The sequence below is a fragment of the Tasmannia lanceolata genome, unplaced genomic scaffold, assembly GCF_043159265.1.
Source record: "Tasmannia lanceolata isolate RefF3 unplaced genomic scaffold, GAP_Taslan_0.1 ptg000015l, whole genome shotgun sequence".
Lineage (NCBI taxonomy): Eukaryota > Viridiplantae > Streptophyta > Magnoliopsida > Canellales > Winteraceae > Tasmannia > Tasmannia lanceolata.
Window position 1 is genome coordinate 55,596,974 of NW_027518692.1, and position 17,347 is coordinate 55,614,320.

At 36.4% G+C, this 17,347-nt stretch overlaps 2 protein-coding genes across 3 annotated transcripts; both read left to right on the forward strand.

Annotated features, from left to right (window-relative positions):
• The first annotated feature begins 2,372 nt into the window (after window positions 1–2,372).
• On the forward strand, window positions 2,373–2,735 carry LOC143892096 (SAUR-like auxin-responsive protein family). Its single transcript, XM_077396563.1, has one exon. The coding sequence runs from the start codon at window positions 2,373–2,375 to the stop codon at window positions 2,733–2,735; it is 363 nt and encodes a 120-aa protein (XP_077252678.1).
• A 1,104-nt stretch (window positions 2,736–3,839) lies between these two features.
• Window positions 3,840–16,901, forward strand: LOC143892526 (NAD(P)-binding Rossmann-fold superfamily protein). 2 transcript variants are annotated; one of them, XM_077397220.1, is made up of 7 exons: window positions 3,840–3,989; window positions 4,116–4,263; window positions 6,903–7,055; window positions 12,360–12,453; window positions 13,230–13,312; window positions 15,265–15,418; window positions 16,520–16,901. In XM_077397220.1, exons 2-7 carry the CDS (start codon window positions 4,123–4,125, stop codon window positions 16,753–16,755), a joined length of 861 nt encoding a protein of 286 aa, XP_077253335.1. In that variant the 5' UTR covers window positions 3,840–3,989; window positions 4,116–4,122; the 3' UTR covers window positions 16,756–16,901. The 2 variants fall into 2 exon arrangements, with proteins under 2 accessions (XP_077253335.1, XP_077253336.1); XM_077397221.1 differs by lacking the exon at window positions 3,840–3,989 and having other exon boundaries at window positions 4,003–4,263.
• The last annotated feature ends 446 nt before the right edge of the window (window positions 16,902–17,347 follow it).

The following is a 17,347-nucleotide window of genomic DNA, read 5'->3' on the forward strand; positions in this document are numbered from 1 at the left end:
GCCAATTTCAATGCAAAAAGAGCTGCAAATGTGAGAAATCCAAATCAAAATCTTCTCGTCATCCGAGCAGGCCCATACTGTAATCGCTAATTCCAATGCAACCACTATGTAATTTTCTCTTTATGCTTCTTTTCTTTTGACCTAAAATGAGCGTAAAACAAAATTTACGCGAAAAATGGATGTAAAAATTGTTTTGCACCCATAGAAAGAAACACAGAAGGTCTCATCTTAAATGGCTGAAGGTCAAAATGTCATGTTCTTCCGATGATTCTAACCCTTTAATCAATGCAGAATTTTGCACATTCTAATATTATTAACCCAGTTGCAGATCCCCATTCGGATGGTTAGTATTTTTCAAAGTTCGCCATAATTCAACAGTTGATGGTCCAGATCATAGTACATGATGGAGAGAGGACAACTTTACATGAAAGCTAATGACAAACATCATGTGGGCCCTTTTGCTTTCCCTATTAAAAATCCTTAACAAGAGGAGGTTGATGTGTTTGCTTCTAAGCTAAAGCAAGCTTTTGGGCTTCCTAGTGTTTCTTTGAAGCTAAGCTGCTAATCTTCATTACCATCAAATCAATTCATGTATCATTGGTGGGTCTGCTTTTATCTTTTCCATTTTCATTTGAATGCTTGAATTTGAATATTTTTTACACTATTTCTAATGGGAATTGATATCTGCACTCCTTTTTTAAGCCCTGTCTTCATGTTTACAGTCTTTATCTCACAGCTGCTGGGAAGACCACCAAGTGTCAGGATGTCGTCCTTAACAGCCTTCCCTATTGTGCAATGTGTCAACTTATAAATTAATAATCGCACCACCATGTTTTAATAATCGCACTAACTCAGCTTGTCCTTTCTTTTTCTAATCGGCATGTGAGAGCTTTTTGAGAACTATAATAATTTTTGACGGCTCTTCAAATAATAAAAAGACAAGATCCGTTTCAAAAATAATAATAATAATAGTAAAAGACAAGTGGGTTAGTGCAATTATTAAAACATGGTTGTGCTGATATAATTTCCCAATTTTTCTTTTCTCCAAAACAAATAGGGCCTCAATTATTGCCCAAATTGGGTTGACACGTTTCAATAAGTGGGCCCTAACCCCTCCATCAAAAGAAAACTTTACCCGTTTGTTAGGGAAAAGAAAATCCAGCACCCTAAATTTGTTTAGGGTGTCGATGAATAAGAAACAACTAAAATCAAACAAAGAAAGCTTGTAGATTGGCAATGTTTGCAATTTGAGTTACAGGCTTACAGCCAAGCACCCAAATAGTCTAAGTTAGGCACACTGTCTAACTTAAACTATTTGTTGATGGGAAGTGATATGTTCGCCCCCTTTTTTAATTGCGACAGCCCCCTCTAGTGTATTTATGAGTTATGACCATGCTTTTACACTAGAGGGGGCTGTCCCAAGTAAAAAAAAAGGGTGAATATGTTATTCCCCTTTGTTAAACAAAAGGGGGGCTCATTTTTAGGAAAAGACAAATAAAAGGGTCCGAAATGCAATCATTTTTAGGAAAAGACAAACAAAAGGAGGTGGAATGATGGAAAAAGGGGGTGGAAATGTCTTTTCCCATTGAAAAAAATCTTGAAACAAAATCAACGAATTATTATGCCTCGTTTCAAACTAAAAAAATCCTATCAAAATTGAATTTTTGCAAATGGCATGTGCACAGTTGGGTGTGTGGGGTCACCTGCACGTGCAATGTTTGCGTGATCAGTCTAATATATTCCCATGGGCCCAAAAAGCCCACTAAGGGCCCATGTGAAGGGTTCAACATAGCGACAAAGGGATGCACGTGCAAAAGTTTGTCAAATAATGTTGTTGATGAGGCAAGCAGCCCAAGCAGCATCAAATGCGGGCCACCCACTTGGCCCATTTCAGGGAATTTTGGTGGGCTCACTCACATGGCTGAAACCTTAAAAGCCAATGTATCATGTATAAACTGAATTTGGATGTATTCCCTTTGGTACACTGAATTTCAATCACTCACACGTATACATAACAAGATTTGTCTAAGCCCACCAAAAATCAATCTAACTTTTGTGGGTTAACTTAATTTTTTAGTTGTTTGGTGGTGAGATGGGCCCACATTCTTAGCATGTAAAAACAACGATGGGTCACCCACCATGACCCATTTGTGAGTGTATATCAATCCATCCTTGTGTTCCTTCTAAGCTTAGATTCACATCTCTCTCACTCTCACTCTATCTCATGGTTAGCGAAAACTTCGCATTCTACATCGGAATTGAATTCTTTTTGGTTAAAGAATCTCTTTCTAAGCCCTGAGAGGAGAAGGAAGAATTAATTCAAAGCAAAGATATCCACAGGGCCGGTTCGTCCTATTCAGATATTTGCGAGGATGAAGAAGATGAATCATATATTGAAGAAGTGCAAGAGCTTGTCAAAGCTGGGTAGATCATCATCTTACACTAGCTTAAGGTCTAAATCTACCAAAGAAGAGTTTTGGGGTGGTGATATGACAGAAGAGCAAAGAGAAACTGTCTTCGTAGGGAGCTCAAGGCGGCGATACATGATAGACGCCAAGCTCTTAAACCACCCTCTGTTAAATGCGCTCATCGAGAAGTCCAAGCAGAAGTCCGGCGACATCTCTGTGAAATGCGAGGTTGTAATCTTTGATCACCTCTTGTGGATGCTCGAGAACGCCGACCCGAAGCTCAACGCTGATTCATTGGAAGAACTGGCTGAGCTCTATGCATATTAAAGCTCTCAAGATCATGTTTAGGCCAATCTTAAACAGGGTTAATGCTTAGATCGTCATATATTCGACAATTCGTTTGTTTGATGGATTTCTTTGATTCACATTCTGTTGGATTCTAACTATGGAAGTGTTGATTGATCAATTAGTTTGGTAAAATTTCCATGTAATTGTGATTTTCATTCATGTAATGCGGCCTTAATTTTATGTTACCATGCTTATTTGTCCTCATAACAATAAAAATCTTTGATCTAGATTATCTTTCTACGGCCTTTTTGTCCTACTAAAAGCCTACTAAGTAAGATCAAAGCTAAGAAATGTAAAGAGACATGGTATTGATGAAATTTACGCATGACCGTGCTAAGAAAAACAAACTATTTCCTCATTTAATGGGTTTCTTGAGATGATTCTAGTTGAAGGGACTTAAACTGTTCTTAATGATTCCTTGTTAAAATGTAATCAATGAAACTGATATTTTCATGAAAGAAAATTAGGGTGTGATTTAAGCATGCTTGTGCATGTGTCCAAAATGAGGAAGACATTCATCCCATTTTTAAATGGCTACTAATGTTGGCACTACCTTATTTCGATACATACACCGACTAAGATTGTCTTTTATTATTTAAACAGGTGTCAAAGGTTATAACAGTTCCCAAAAAGCTCTCACAAGCCAATTAAAAGTGAAGAGACAAGCAGAGTTTGTGCAATTATTAAAGTGCCAATATCAGTATCCTGGCTACTGATGTTGGCACTACCATGTTCTGATAATTCCACAAACTCAGCTTGTCTTTTTCCTTTTAATTGGTTTATGAGATTTTTTTGAGGAGAATTTATATGGTGGCCGACGGTGAAAATCCAAGGGCAGGCCCCTTGATTTTTTATCCCGGTTAAAGCCTCCTTTTTTACTTTCCACTTAGATAAAAAATCAAGAGGCAAAGTTTCTTGTGATTTTCACGTTTGGCCACCATATAAAAACTTCTATTTGGGAACGGTAATAAACTTTGACAGAAGTTTAAATAATAAAAGACAAGTTCAGTTAGTGCAATTATGAAAACATGACTGCCAATATCAGTATTCAGTAGCATTTAAATTACATGAAGGGGGAGAAAAGAGAAAAGAGAAAAGAAAAGGTCAAACAGCTGTCTTTTGTAATATTTTCAAGGATGTTTGACATTTTCACCCCCTTGCAGTACGCATTCGCCCCCTTGTAACGTGAACAGTGGGCAACTTTAACGGGAAACCCTCATCTACAGTTTTCTGGTAGCTCCAAACCCTCATCTCGTTTGATAATTTACTTGTTTGATATTAGAAAAAAATGTTGCATCTATAAAGGTACCCACATCCAGTAAAATAAAGATTTTGTTTTTCTTTCCCTTGTTTTGGTAGGTTAGATATGAAGCTTTTTGTATTGCATACCCTCATGGCCACACCTTTGAGATCAATCTGCAAGGCTTCTTTCTGCAGCTCTTCAAAGCATTTGAAGGGTGGGGTTTCCATGGTTCAGGGAGCATCTAGGGGAATTGGGCTTGAATTTGTGAGCAATTTTTCTACAGAAAGTTCTACATTATTTCATGTTTGGACGGTTTTTTGAAATTAAATTGATATGCTTATGGGTTTGGGACCCATAAGTGCTAGATTACTAGTTTCAAGTATTGGGTTTGTTTCTTTTGGGTTCATTTCATGGTTTATGATTTTTTATTTTTATTTTTTTGGCTCAATTGCATGCTTTTTCGTTGCTAGTTTATTTGTTTCAAGTATTGGGTCTGTATCTTTTGGGTTGAATTCATGGTTTATGATTTATTTATTTTTTTCAGATGCCTATTTTTGTTAGATTTTTTATATAAATGTAATTAAGGAATGGTACAATACTTTTATGGGTTTAGGTTTGTTTGTTTTGGCTTAGGTTTGGTTTTGTTTCTTTTGGCTTAATTTCATGTTTGTTGTTTTTTTTCTTAATATCTTTGTGTGTAAGCATTTCCATTTCAGTGCAGTTGTACCTTGGTTTTGGTATTTGTTCAGAGATTTGTGATTTATTCAAGCAATATTTTTCGTGCTTTGTATCTGGTTTTGCTTATTTTCTGCTAATTCCATGGTTCATGCTGGTTTATTCATTTCTGTGCATGGATGTTTGAATGTTATCTGTTTTAACAGTTTCTGAACTCTTTTTTTTATAATATTAACAGTTTCTGAACTTTATGCTTTCTTTATTTTGGACTGCTTACAGTTTTGGGTATAGATTTTTTATTTTTAATCTTGGGTTGTTTCCTTTGTATTGATTTCTGTGTTTTTCACTTTTTTCTGATACCCATGTTCCTGAACAATGTTTTATAAAGTGGACCGGTGATCAAATAGAAGAGAGTCCTTGTTTGATCTAAATTGGTCCAGGGTTGAACCATGATGCCATCAGTAAATTCATTTTAAAAATTAAAAAGAAAGAAAAAATAAAAAATATGAAAAATAGTTGTAATAAGAAAAGTAAAGTAACCTAGTGATGATCGTACGGTAAGTCATTAACTTTAGACTTTGAAAGGAGGAAGAAAATCAAGAATTCAACAACCTTAGGTTATGTTTTATTAATTAATAAGGTAACTTGGTAAATGACAAGTGTTTTTTTTTTTTTTTGAATGGCAAGTGTTAAGTTTTTTAAGTTCGAAGATAATGTTTTATAATATATTAAGTAACCAAGAGGATAAGTTTAATATGTAAATAAATCACCCGGTTGTCACTGATTCCCACTAAACTGTTGACTCAAAAGCTTCGCGCAATTTAATTTTAAACCAGGCGATTCAATTGGTTTTCTAAAACTTGTACTGGATTGCTGAAACCAGACCGAAAAAATGGTCGGGTCAGGCTGAACTGGGTTGAAGCGGACAGTTCGGTCTGGTTTTTAAAATATTGTTCCTGAGCATTTGTGTATGAGCGTATTTGTGTATTTATAATGTGTTTTTATGTTCTTTGGGTTTTAGGCTTTTTTGGTTTTTAATATTTGGCTCAGTTTATTTGGGATCATTTCATGGCTTGTGCTGGTTTGTTCATTACCTTACACTAAGTCTACAGAATTAATTATATCATGTTCTAACAGTACCCTGAAATTTGTGTTGCTATTTTTGGACTGCTAATGTTTTTGTGATTCATACATGGTACATTTTTCATTTCTAATATTGATTTTGCTTCTTTTGTATCGATTTAATGGCTTATGATATTTCTGCGAAACATTCCTTTTCCTTTCCTTTTTCTGTTGGGGTTCACGTTGACATTTTTATTCATATCTACGCTTCTAAAGCAGGCGATTAGAAATCAATTCATAACTGAAAAGTCAAGATATGTACACATCTAACCTCCTACTACTTATTGTACCTATTACATTGGGGCAACTATATATTCGAACTGTACTAGCACCTGTAAATAGTTTGTATTTGTATGCTATGAATTTCTAGCTATCTGGCAACTACTGTCTCACCCTACATTTGACATCTTATGTGTTTGGGCTATTACTAGAGAGTTCAATCCTAGTCTGTGATATTTTGGCAGTTAGAGTCCAATCAATGTCCTTAAATGGGGAAGTAAATTACGAGACCAGTTACCACTTCAAAAATATAAATATGTTTCCATGAGCATCCTTATTTTTGTGTATCGATATTCTATACTTCCAGTTTAAGTACACATGTGTCATATCTTGGTAATCTGAAATTTTCCAAGTCCAGGCATCAATGTCGTTTTCAGTTAAGAGAAAGATGATAAACAAATTTTTCTTTTATTAGTTAAGTGAATGTTTGACCCCCTAAATTCAATGTCATAAACTTGGGGTCAACACTTCTAAGGCAAATGCCCAAAGAAAGGAAATGGTTCTCTGTCCAAGTGCCTTCTTGTGATTTACATATTCTTGATTCAATACTATTTAAATTCAAGTGCCTGCCTAGTAATGCATATATGTCTTTAAATTCAAGCATGAGCCTTACATGTAGCCATTTTATATTCTTATACCCTGAAAAAGCAGGATATCATAGTATATGACTGTATGGCAATTATAGAAAGTTTTGTGTCAAGCTTCTCAAGACAAATGGAAGAATAACTTACTGATTGTTCATCTTAAGGATGTTTATCATTTATATATATATATGTATCAGTAATATAGTTCTTACATACTCATAAAATTCCCACGATGTTTGATAGGTTAGACAGCTGTTAGAGAAGACTGAGAAAGACCATGTTGTTGCTACTTGTCGAAATCCTAGTGGGGCAACAGGCCTTCTTGAGTTGAAAAGGAGGTTTGAGGAACGCCTTGACATACAACAGCTGGATTTAACAGTTGAAAGCACCATAGAGGTAACTTTTTTAGTTTTCTGCTTGGGAGACATTTCATTTCATGTCCATGTAGCTAACAAAAAAGTACTGCCTTGCACCATTACAATGGAGTTTCTTCTGAAGATTATTGTGTTGATGATATCTATCCTTAACAATGTGGTAATTCTACAGTGAAAAATGGTTTTCTTTACCAGAATGCAGTTCTTAGTTATTTCATCACTGAACAAAGGGGCTTACTGATTATGAAAAGAATTCTAGTATATAGTCATCACCAACTACACTAGGAGATTCTTGACACCAACATCTACTATTTTCTTGGTTGTCTAGCTTACAGTCATTTATTTGCTCATGACATCTAGTACTATAATCAATGTTTAGATATGAAGCTTGCCATGCATATTGGTATTTATAACGATATATAATAGTCAGTTTATTTTACTGTGCTACAATCTTCAATGAGTTCTTATTTTACTGATTCTATTGTTAAGTTGGAGTTCATTACCTCCCAAAACAATCGGTTGGCATCCATTGCATTGGAAACTTAAACATCACTATAGCATAGGCTTCAAGGACAGAGATAAATCAAGTAAGAAGAAATATGCTTAGCTGTTAACAACTGGTAAATGTGTAAAGTTCATTTTTCAAGGAGATTGGTTCTTGATAACTTTTCTCCGAAGTTATCAGAACTCTTGGGGCCTGAGTTTATATATATTGTTGATAGAGGAGTTTTCCCCATGTTGGCATAAGTTTCTATGCTCCCTTCAATGCTCCAGCCCTTAAACCCCAAGATGCAATGGATCTCAGAGGATCTCAACCTTCTAGAACAGTTAAGAGTGTCTAAAGTTCTTACCCAAGAGTCTTAGCCATTCATATCTAAGAGATCATGAATCATCTAATTACTCTCGGTTACATCAGCTTTGTGTTGGGACAATACATGTTTTAATGTTATGGAAGTCGCTAAACGTGATTGTTGCAACCCATGGAAATGGGGTTGTAGGCATGGCTATCAAGATTGACCTTGAAAAGGCTTATGGTCATTGTGTAGTGGCCACTTTCTGATTGGCCTCGGCTTCAAGCGAATTAATTGCATTGGGCAGTTCATATATAGTGTCAGATATCCTATCATGACCAATAAAGGGAATGAAGACTTCCAGAATTCATCAGGGTCTGAGATGAGGAGACTGCCTCTTTTCCTATTCATACTCATCACCAAATCTATTGACTCCATCTTTGGCCATATCATAGCCAACTATTCAATCAGGAACTTTGAAGTGGCTGCACATCAATTTGAAGTGTATATGTTGAATTCATTTCATTCCCTTGTCATACCTGATAAATTACCAGATAAATTTACTCGTGATGGTCTAGTAATCTATCATAGTGTGTAGAATAATACTATAATTTCCAGGGAGGTTTTTTTTTTGTCAAAATTAACACCTGTTTATATTTTACGCTATGAATGAGGGCGAGCCTTGGAGCAACGATAAGGTTGCTCCATTGTGACCTGGTGGTCACGGGTTCAAGTCATGGAAACAGCCTCTCTGCAAAGCAGGGGTAAGGCTGCGTACATCTAGCCCTCCCTAGACACCGCAATGGTGGGAGCCTCGTGCACTGGGCCGCCCTTTTTTTTTTTAATGATGTGATATTTATACGCCAAACTAATCCCGTTATGAGACTGATATGCAAGATTAACATGAGTTGGAGCTTATCCATGAAACTGTTGACTTCATTAATTCCGAGTAGAGATCTTTACCCATCAGGTAATTTAGTTCTGTCTTTGAAATTAAGGATTCATGAGCAGCAGTTAGACCTTGTGGTCAAGTACTTTCAATTGTTCGTGGATTCTTAGTTGATACCTTCTCCCCATAATGATTAGATTACTGAAGGCTACATGGTCCAATTTGCATTCTATTTTAGTATTTTATGTGCATTTATTGGTTTTGGCTTGTCCCTAGAAAGCTCAAAACTGAAAAGTAGTTAGAGAAGTTCCCTTTGGAGTACTGATGGCTTGGAGAAAAAGGTTAGCCTGGAAAAGACATTGTGGGGCCTAAGAGATTCAACCTTGTTGCACTCTGTGGGTGGTGGTGGATCTTCAATCCTAACTAGGGTTTGGTGCAATTCTCAAACTAAATAGAAAAAGGGTCCAATTCTTTGTATCCGTGTGGTGAGAAAGTGGATGAATTTTAAGGGTCTTAGCACCCATATATATCAAGTTGTAATTTTGCAGTGATTAATGCGTAGTTATGAATTTTATTTGTAAAGATTTTAAGCTTTCCTCTTATTTGATATGGGTGATCAAATTTATTGTTGTTTTATCTTTTAAGTTTTTTATGAAGATCTATTGGATTGTTTGTGTAGTTGTTCAAAGCTCTAGCAAGTTTCTAATTTTGGTGGATTCTTAGTAGATAGATTATTGACGTTGATTTTCTTGTTTTATAGCATTTTTAACTGTTTTATACCATCCTACATGGGACTTGATTATTATTTTTATTTATATTTTCATTATTTGATAATTGTGTGCATCCGTCCACGCATTGGGAAAAAATCACCTAGACATTAGGGGGATCAGTTGTGCAGCTTTTTTAGGCATCTTGATTGCCTTGGATTAGACAACCAATAACCATGTAATTAATTGCTTGAATTGTGCCTCTTTGCATTATGGAATCTCAACTCAACTCAACTAAGCCTTTGTCCCAAACTAGTTGAGGTATGCTAATGAATCCTTTAGAAATTTTTCATGAAGAATATTCTATATGATTCATTTCACAGAAAAGTGGTTTCACAGAAAAGTGGCAAAGTTTTGGCCGGCTGCCAACCTGACGCCTACCCTCCTCCTTTATCCTGGCTTGGGAGAGGCTATGAAAAACACCGGCGGAGTTTGTATTGTAGTTGAGTTGAGTATGACTATTTCAATCATCTAAAATCATCTTTGATCTGTTTGTTGTGGTTCAACATTTCCTTGATAATGAAACAAGATTCAGTATACACTGACAAGACTTTGAGATGAATATGAGGTATTTGTCACATCCACAATGATATGAGCACTTTCTTTGACATATTTAAAGGTGCAAATTCTACTTGTACAATGTAAAGCAATGTTCTTCTTTATGTTGCAGTGAAATTTGTAACCAAAGCCATTCTTCCAGCATGAAGTTCTCTATTCTGGTTGGTCTCCATATTGTGGATGCAAATGTGGTCGAAGTCATGGTCATGGATGAGACCTAAATTAGTTTGCACCCACTCATTTTAATTATTGGCTTCCGTCTCGCTTGGATCAGCACTTAAGAGACATGGGATCTGTCACGCCCCGACCCCACTTTGTAAATATTGTCCGGTTCTGGGTTTTCGCACCCTCCTCGATTTTGTTTTCTAGCGGCAATAACCGTGCTCGACCCACTCCGTGGGACTCGCCCCTTGGAGATGCTGGTAACGCAGCTACACAGGGAGAAGGGGTTCACATATATAGCACATGAACTTTCTCTCCCTTTCCGATGTGGGATCTTACAATCCAACATCCTCGGTGGCACTCCATACTGTGGGAGGTACGGATTTAATATCATTTTTTCACACCCTGACCCCACTGTGTAAATATTGTCCCTTCCCGGGTCTTCTACCCTCCCCGGTTTTGTTTTCCAGCAAAACTAATCCTGCCCGGCCCACTCTGCGGGGCCCTCCCCTTGGAGATGCTGAAAACGCGCTACACAGGGAGAGGGAGAATCCACATATATAGTCTAGCAAGTTTTCCTCCCTTTCCAATGTGGGATCTCACAACCCACCCCCTTAGGGCCCAACGTCCTCGTTGGCACATGGTACTAGAGGGAGTTCCCGCTCTGATACCATTCCGTCACGCCTCGACCCCAGTGTGTAAATATTGTCCAGTTCTGGGTCTTCTACACTCCCCGGTTTTGTTTTCCAGCAGCACTAATCGTGCCCGAACCACTCCGCAGGGCCCTCTCCCTGTGTAGATGTGTTTTCAACATCTCCAAGGGGGCGGGCCCCGTGGAGTGGGTCAGGCACGGTTAGTGCTCCTAATAAACAAAACCGGGGAGGGTAGACGACTAAGAACCGGATAATATTTACATAGTGGGGTCAGGGCGTGACAAAATCCTACGCAAACCTTTCTCTACTTGTCTAGCTTATGCTTAGCATCTTTCTGCTTCAACGCCTTCCAACCATCATGCTCATGCATTACTATGCTAGTTGTTAAATATGTGAGAGAAGAAATCATATTACCATGAAACAATATCATCAATTTAATATCACTTAAATATTATCATCAATTTAAACATTACTTACTAGTAGGAACTTTTTTACCACATTAGTGACCAGAAGAGTGATCTCTATGTCTGAAGCTTCTTCAATCATTGTTATAGGTTGCCACTAATCACATCACTAATTTGTCAGGTAATATTTCATCTCTTGTTCTCTATACTGAAGATTTCTTGAATATGGTGAACTACTGAGATGAGGAGAAGAGTAGAACAAAGAAACATGGGGTGTAAACTTTGTTCAATGCTTCATTAATTTCCAATGAGAGTGATACGTTGATATTTATACAAAAGGTCAAATGACCCAAATACCCCCAAAATATTATTATTTCACCTCTTTGACCCTAAACCAAGTAGTGAGGTTTTCTTTGAGTTTTCTTAGCCGAGAAGAAGAGTTTGTAACCCTAAACCGAAATAGTGAAACTCTTCTCCCATGGTCGCAGGCACATTGCTGAACCACGAAAATCTTGTGTTCTTGCTTGTGTGATTGTGTTTCTTTGTATCATTTCTTGACATTTTGCTGCACATCATGTTTGATCCTTATTTGAGAAGCTATTTCTCGGTTTTCTACAAGATACTAGTCTTTTCTTGAACTCCATGCTTGTTCTACTTTGGTACCATGTTGATATTGGAATATCTTCTTATGCGATGCCCCCAACCCCACAAAATTATGTATTTATATTCATTTAACTATAATTACAAAGTGTGTTATTAGGGCCATCATAACGATGCACCCTATCAAATTAACATAAATCCAACACTAATTAATTGAAATACTAACTTTAATGAACACAATACACTTCGGTGTAGTGGGCCCTATGTAGCTAAAGTTCTTCAACCATTATTAATGCTTTATGTTTGCATATTACTAGTTAACCTATATTTCTTTAGTTTTTACTGAATAGTCACTTTTGAACTTCTTTTTGTAATTAAACTATCAAGTTCTTTCATTTGATCTTTTTTTCTACAGATTATAGATTTTCCCAAATATTTGCTTCTTGGGGGTGTCTCCTCGGGTCAAATGTGTTAATTCACGTCATATAACATCCTATGGCAGGCATCAGCAAACTTTATAAGGGAAAGATATGGATCTTTAAACCTTCTAATTAATGCATCTGGAGTTCTCTCAATACCTGATGTGTTACATCCAGGTGTGTCCATTTCCCTGTAATTATTCAATTTTGTTGTTGGTTGCTTAAACGAAAATGTTTGTAACAACTAATAGTGTTCTTAGTTTCTTGCTGCTAAGTCTTTACGTAGAAGGCTAAAACACATAGTATGAACGAAAGCTCAACAGAGGATGCCTTCATTCCTAAGCCCTTTTTATGCAATACTTCTTCTTATCTAGGGAAGTAACTCGCAATATTCATCATTTACATTTTTGTTTATTTTGCATCCATGAGGCCAATGACTGTCAAAGGCTGTTGTTGGACAGCAACTGAACATTGAGTACTATGTTGAACTTTTGAGCTATTTGATAAATAATTTAAACAAATGTTAGGCAAGCCAATTAGAAAGGAACCCCTGGCATTGATGCAACCAATGAATACAACCAAGTTGTGCATGTATCACATGATGCATGCATTATAGGTTCTAATCTGCATTTGCATTAATTATATTCCCCGAAGTGTTCCGATTTGTTCTTTTTTTAGCAGAACAATTCCATTATATCCTCAGTCAATTGCATATATTTAATGTTCTGTCTTGTCTGTTACTTTGTTCGGGCTGTTTCTCTTCGGCAGAGAAGGCCATTTCATTTTTATGTTATCTGTATGAATGATTGTGCTATTCAAGATTGCTTAATATGACCACATTGTCTGTTTTGATTCCAGGGATGACTACTGGTAATAAGTCTGAATGAAGTTGTTTTGTATAACTTCTCGCCATTCTTTATACTGAAACTAATTATATTGGATCTCCAGTGCAGAAACAACATTGAGTAAAGTACAAAAATCATCTTTGCTGTTCACATATGAGGTTAATGCAGTAGGGCCTATTTTGGTGATCAAGGTACTCTTTCTTTTTTTTTCATTAATTTTTATTATATTTTCTTAGAACATTTTACTCTTACCAGTGGGTGAGAGTCTGTCAAGAACTTCAAGGCTATAAATACAATGTTTACTCATCTTTGGGTGAATAGTCATATCTGTAATATTACATTAAGAAAGAATATGTTATTCTTCAGGAATCAAGATTGTACATTGCTGCCTATTTTTAAACTTTTATCTATGGAATATGAGGCTTTTACCAGCATTGTAAAAGAAGTGAAGCATGTAAATATTCTTGTAAAATTCATCAAAGCTAGCTTTATGATAGATTATGGATGTATCATTTGGGACCAGTTGGGGTGCAGGGTTTTCATATTGGACATTTGACTCCTTTTTTTTAGTAGTTAGAAAACAAGAAATTTTAAATTCAATAAGGCCACGTTTGGATACCTCATATTTTTTAGTTTGGATTTAGATTTGAGTTTTGGATACAAAATACATCAATCATCTTCATGCTCATGTTGTACGAGAGGGGGGAAGGGAGGGAGGGACGTCTTGCTGCTGCAGCAAGGTCGAGGAGCAGCGAGGGTGAAGGTACTTGCCTCGGATATGGATTTCCAAATAATGTCTTGAAGAACAGATTTGAAAATCGGATCTTTTTTCACTGTTGTAGCTTATTTTAAAATTTAAGGAGTTGATCCAGATCCAAATCTCAACTGCAAAATGTGAGAAATTCAAATCTAAATCTTGTGGGTATACAAACATGGCCTAAGCTTATTGTTTTTACCTTCTACTACAATCTTTTTCTCATAGCATATACATAAATAACAATTTCTACAACATTTAATCAATGCTGCTATCCCTTGCAAGTGGTACAAAGATGGGATATGTAGAAACTCCTTTCTAAAACCAAACCCAAGCAACACCCCCTTTTCGCAAAACTTTGAAGGCTCCTAATGTTCCATAACAACCATTCTGGCATGGACGCTTCATGCTGGTGTAATCAATATTCAGAAGACTGGAGTGAGCTCAGCAATCAACTTGTGACTTAGACCCTGAAAAGTCAATGAAAAACCCATTGGTTTTTTAGATAACTGATCGAGTTGATAATCAATTTAGCTGATTTTTTTATTTTTTATTTTTTGTAAAATCAAAGTTTTGGCTTGGTATCCAGATTCCAGAGTACACAAATTGAGTCAACTTGACTGAATTCGACCAGATCAGGGAGGTTTTGAAAATGGGCTGTAATGATACATGCTTATGCATAAATGACCATCATATTTATCTTTCTTATTGTTTAAAAACTTCCCAGGTCAATCGCTGACTCGCCTGAGTTGGCTACCTTTTACCATGGCCAGATTCTCGTCTGAGTCCTCATTTTTCCCTATCAAGTCAATCAAAATTCCTTTGACTCTGCCCAAATTTATAAAAAATGACCGCTCAATCATGTACTCGCTGGAGTTGACTCCCTTTTACCTTTTCGGAGTTCTCATATGAGTCCTAGATTTTAACATTGATTCTTCTACATTTACTATTGATTTATCTTGGTTACATGCCTCTCAAACTTTTATCAATCATTTATTACGCCATTTGTATCAAAGTTAAATAAGCCTTAAATCTTATGAATCCTTACTAGATTATTGATATGTTATTGTTTATCTTTCATATCTGTGTTTATTAATGCCATTGTTTTAAGATATATTCATACCAATTGCATCACGTGAATTATATAAGCTTTCCCTTCGCTTTCTTTTTCATCTGCAAGTCTATTTGTGGGGCAGCGGTGCTACTTGAGACATGTTTTTGTCTTGATTTTTGTAGAGTAATTTTAAACATGACCTTACTTGTTTGAAAGTTATGTTAAGTTCTGCTCTCATATTGGACTAGCTCAGGCTAATCATGCATGCCTAGACTTTCTTTCGGGAGATTCCAAACATCCCACACTACTAACTTGTGCTTCGTGAATTCGATCAGCACATGTGGCCTCTTTTAAAAGTTGGAGGCGCCTCAGGAACCGAAAGGGATGTTGCAGTCATTGCTAACTTAAGTGCTAGGGTGGGCTCTATTGGAGACAATCGTTTAGGGGGATGGCATTCATACCGATCTTCAAAAGCTGCACTTAATCAACGTAAGGAGCCATACTTCGAAAATATCTTGTTTTTCATGCATGTCCATTTACATTTCTCTGATTTATGTTGAAGATCTTGAAGTTATACCATCAAAAGTAACACATGGGTCTATTTCTTCTTGTGATATTAAAAATATTATTTTTTCTACTTATAGTGTGTTGTGTAGCAAATATTCAAGATTGGTGTCTCTTATGCCCCTTTCTTCAATAATGGGCTCTTCTAGCGTAAAAGTTATATCTCACAATATTATCCTGTATGTACATAGTAAATATTGCACTAACTCTGTTTTACTTTGTGGCAACCTCGCACCTTTGTAGTATCTTGCTGAGAGAAAGCTTTAAGTAGCGACATAAATATCCTTTGTTGATTAAATTTCTAGGGGAGTACAAAGAGAGAAAAACAAAATTTGTGTGTGTGAGAGATCACATCCTGAATGCTTTGTATTACCATCCTTTCTAGTTTGTATCATGTGTAAGGGGACGACCATGGTTTACCCAAGCCATTCATGTAGTAAACCTCAATTAGATGGTTCAATGCCCAAAGAACATTATTATATAGTGATCCTAACTACGCAATCAATATCTGTGAAAAAAAATAGTACAAAGTATAAGCATGCAACAATCTAAATTCAGTGGCCATAAAAAGCCATTAAGACGTTGAAATCGTTGATTTTGGGGATTTGGCCAATCTAAAGGGAATAACACTATGCGAGTAGTTCATATCAATCAATGTGGGCCCCATGTGCATGATATAGCTACGAAGAATGGTAATACGATACATCCAGGAAGCATTGTATATTAACAAATGTGACATGGTACACACACGCACTTATGAGTGCAGACATACTTTGTATAACCAAATAAATTTGCCAATGGGTTATAGGCAGTTGCTTGTTGTGGTAAGTTTGCCAGTTCGAGCTTTGAATTCTTAAGGATAGATGTCCAAGTTTCTGTCTTAAGTAAACTTAGAATCATTAAAAGAAAGCTCTCTCCACATTTATGAAGTTTGATTTCTGTCTTAAGTAAACTTAGAATCATTAAAAGAAAGTTCTCTCCACATTCATTAAATTTGATTCTCGTTCCTGTTGATAATTTATGTAGTGACAAAGACTATATCCGTGGAGTTTGCACGGAGGAAGGATCCAGTCATTTGCATTTTATTGCACCCAGGAACAGTGGACACAGATCTGTCAAGGCCATTCCAAAGAAACGTTCCCGAAGATAAGCTCTTCACCAAAGAATTTTCTGTGCAGAAGCTCTTAAGCATCATCAACAACGCAAAAAGCAGCGATAACGGCAAGTTCTTTGCTTGGGATGGGCAGGAAATTCCTTGGTAAATTTGGCACCTAAGATCCATCTAAAATGTAATTATATATTTATTATTAGTTTTTAATGTTCCCCATGATCTGTTAATCATGAATAGAGTTTGATGCGCCTTTGTGAACTTTATTTTTCTTAATTTTAATATTACATTCTTTTAGCATGGCAAGCTCTCATGACTCAAAACATAGACCTGTGGGAGACAAATGACTCCATGGAATTCATCTTTTCAGTTCAAATATGGCTCAGGGAAAGGCTGAAAGCTATTGCCTCCTGCTATATAGAACAGGAAATGTGTGTTGTTTGGCCCCAAGTGGTGAGGGCCAGAACTCAAATTCTCCCCCAATTGCTGGGTTTATATAACAGAAAGAGGTTACTTAAAGGCTACTGCTATTGGCATTACCATGTTTTGATAAGTCCACTAAATCATCTTGTCTTTTATTATTTAAACAGTTCTCAGAGGTTATTACAGTTCCCAAACGGCTCTTAGAAGCCAATTAAAAAAGAAAAGACAGGTTAAGTTTGTGTAATTATTAAAACGTGGTAGTGCCAAATCAGTAGCCTATTTAAAGCTTATAAATGTGATTTTTTGTTTTTATTACACTATTT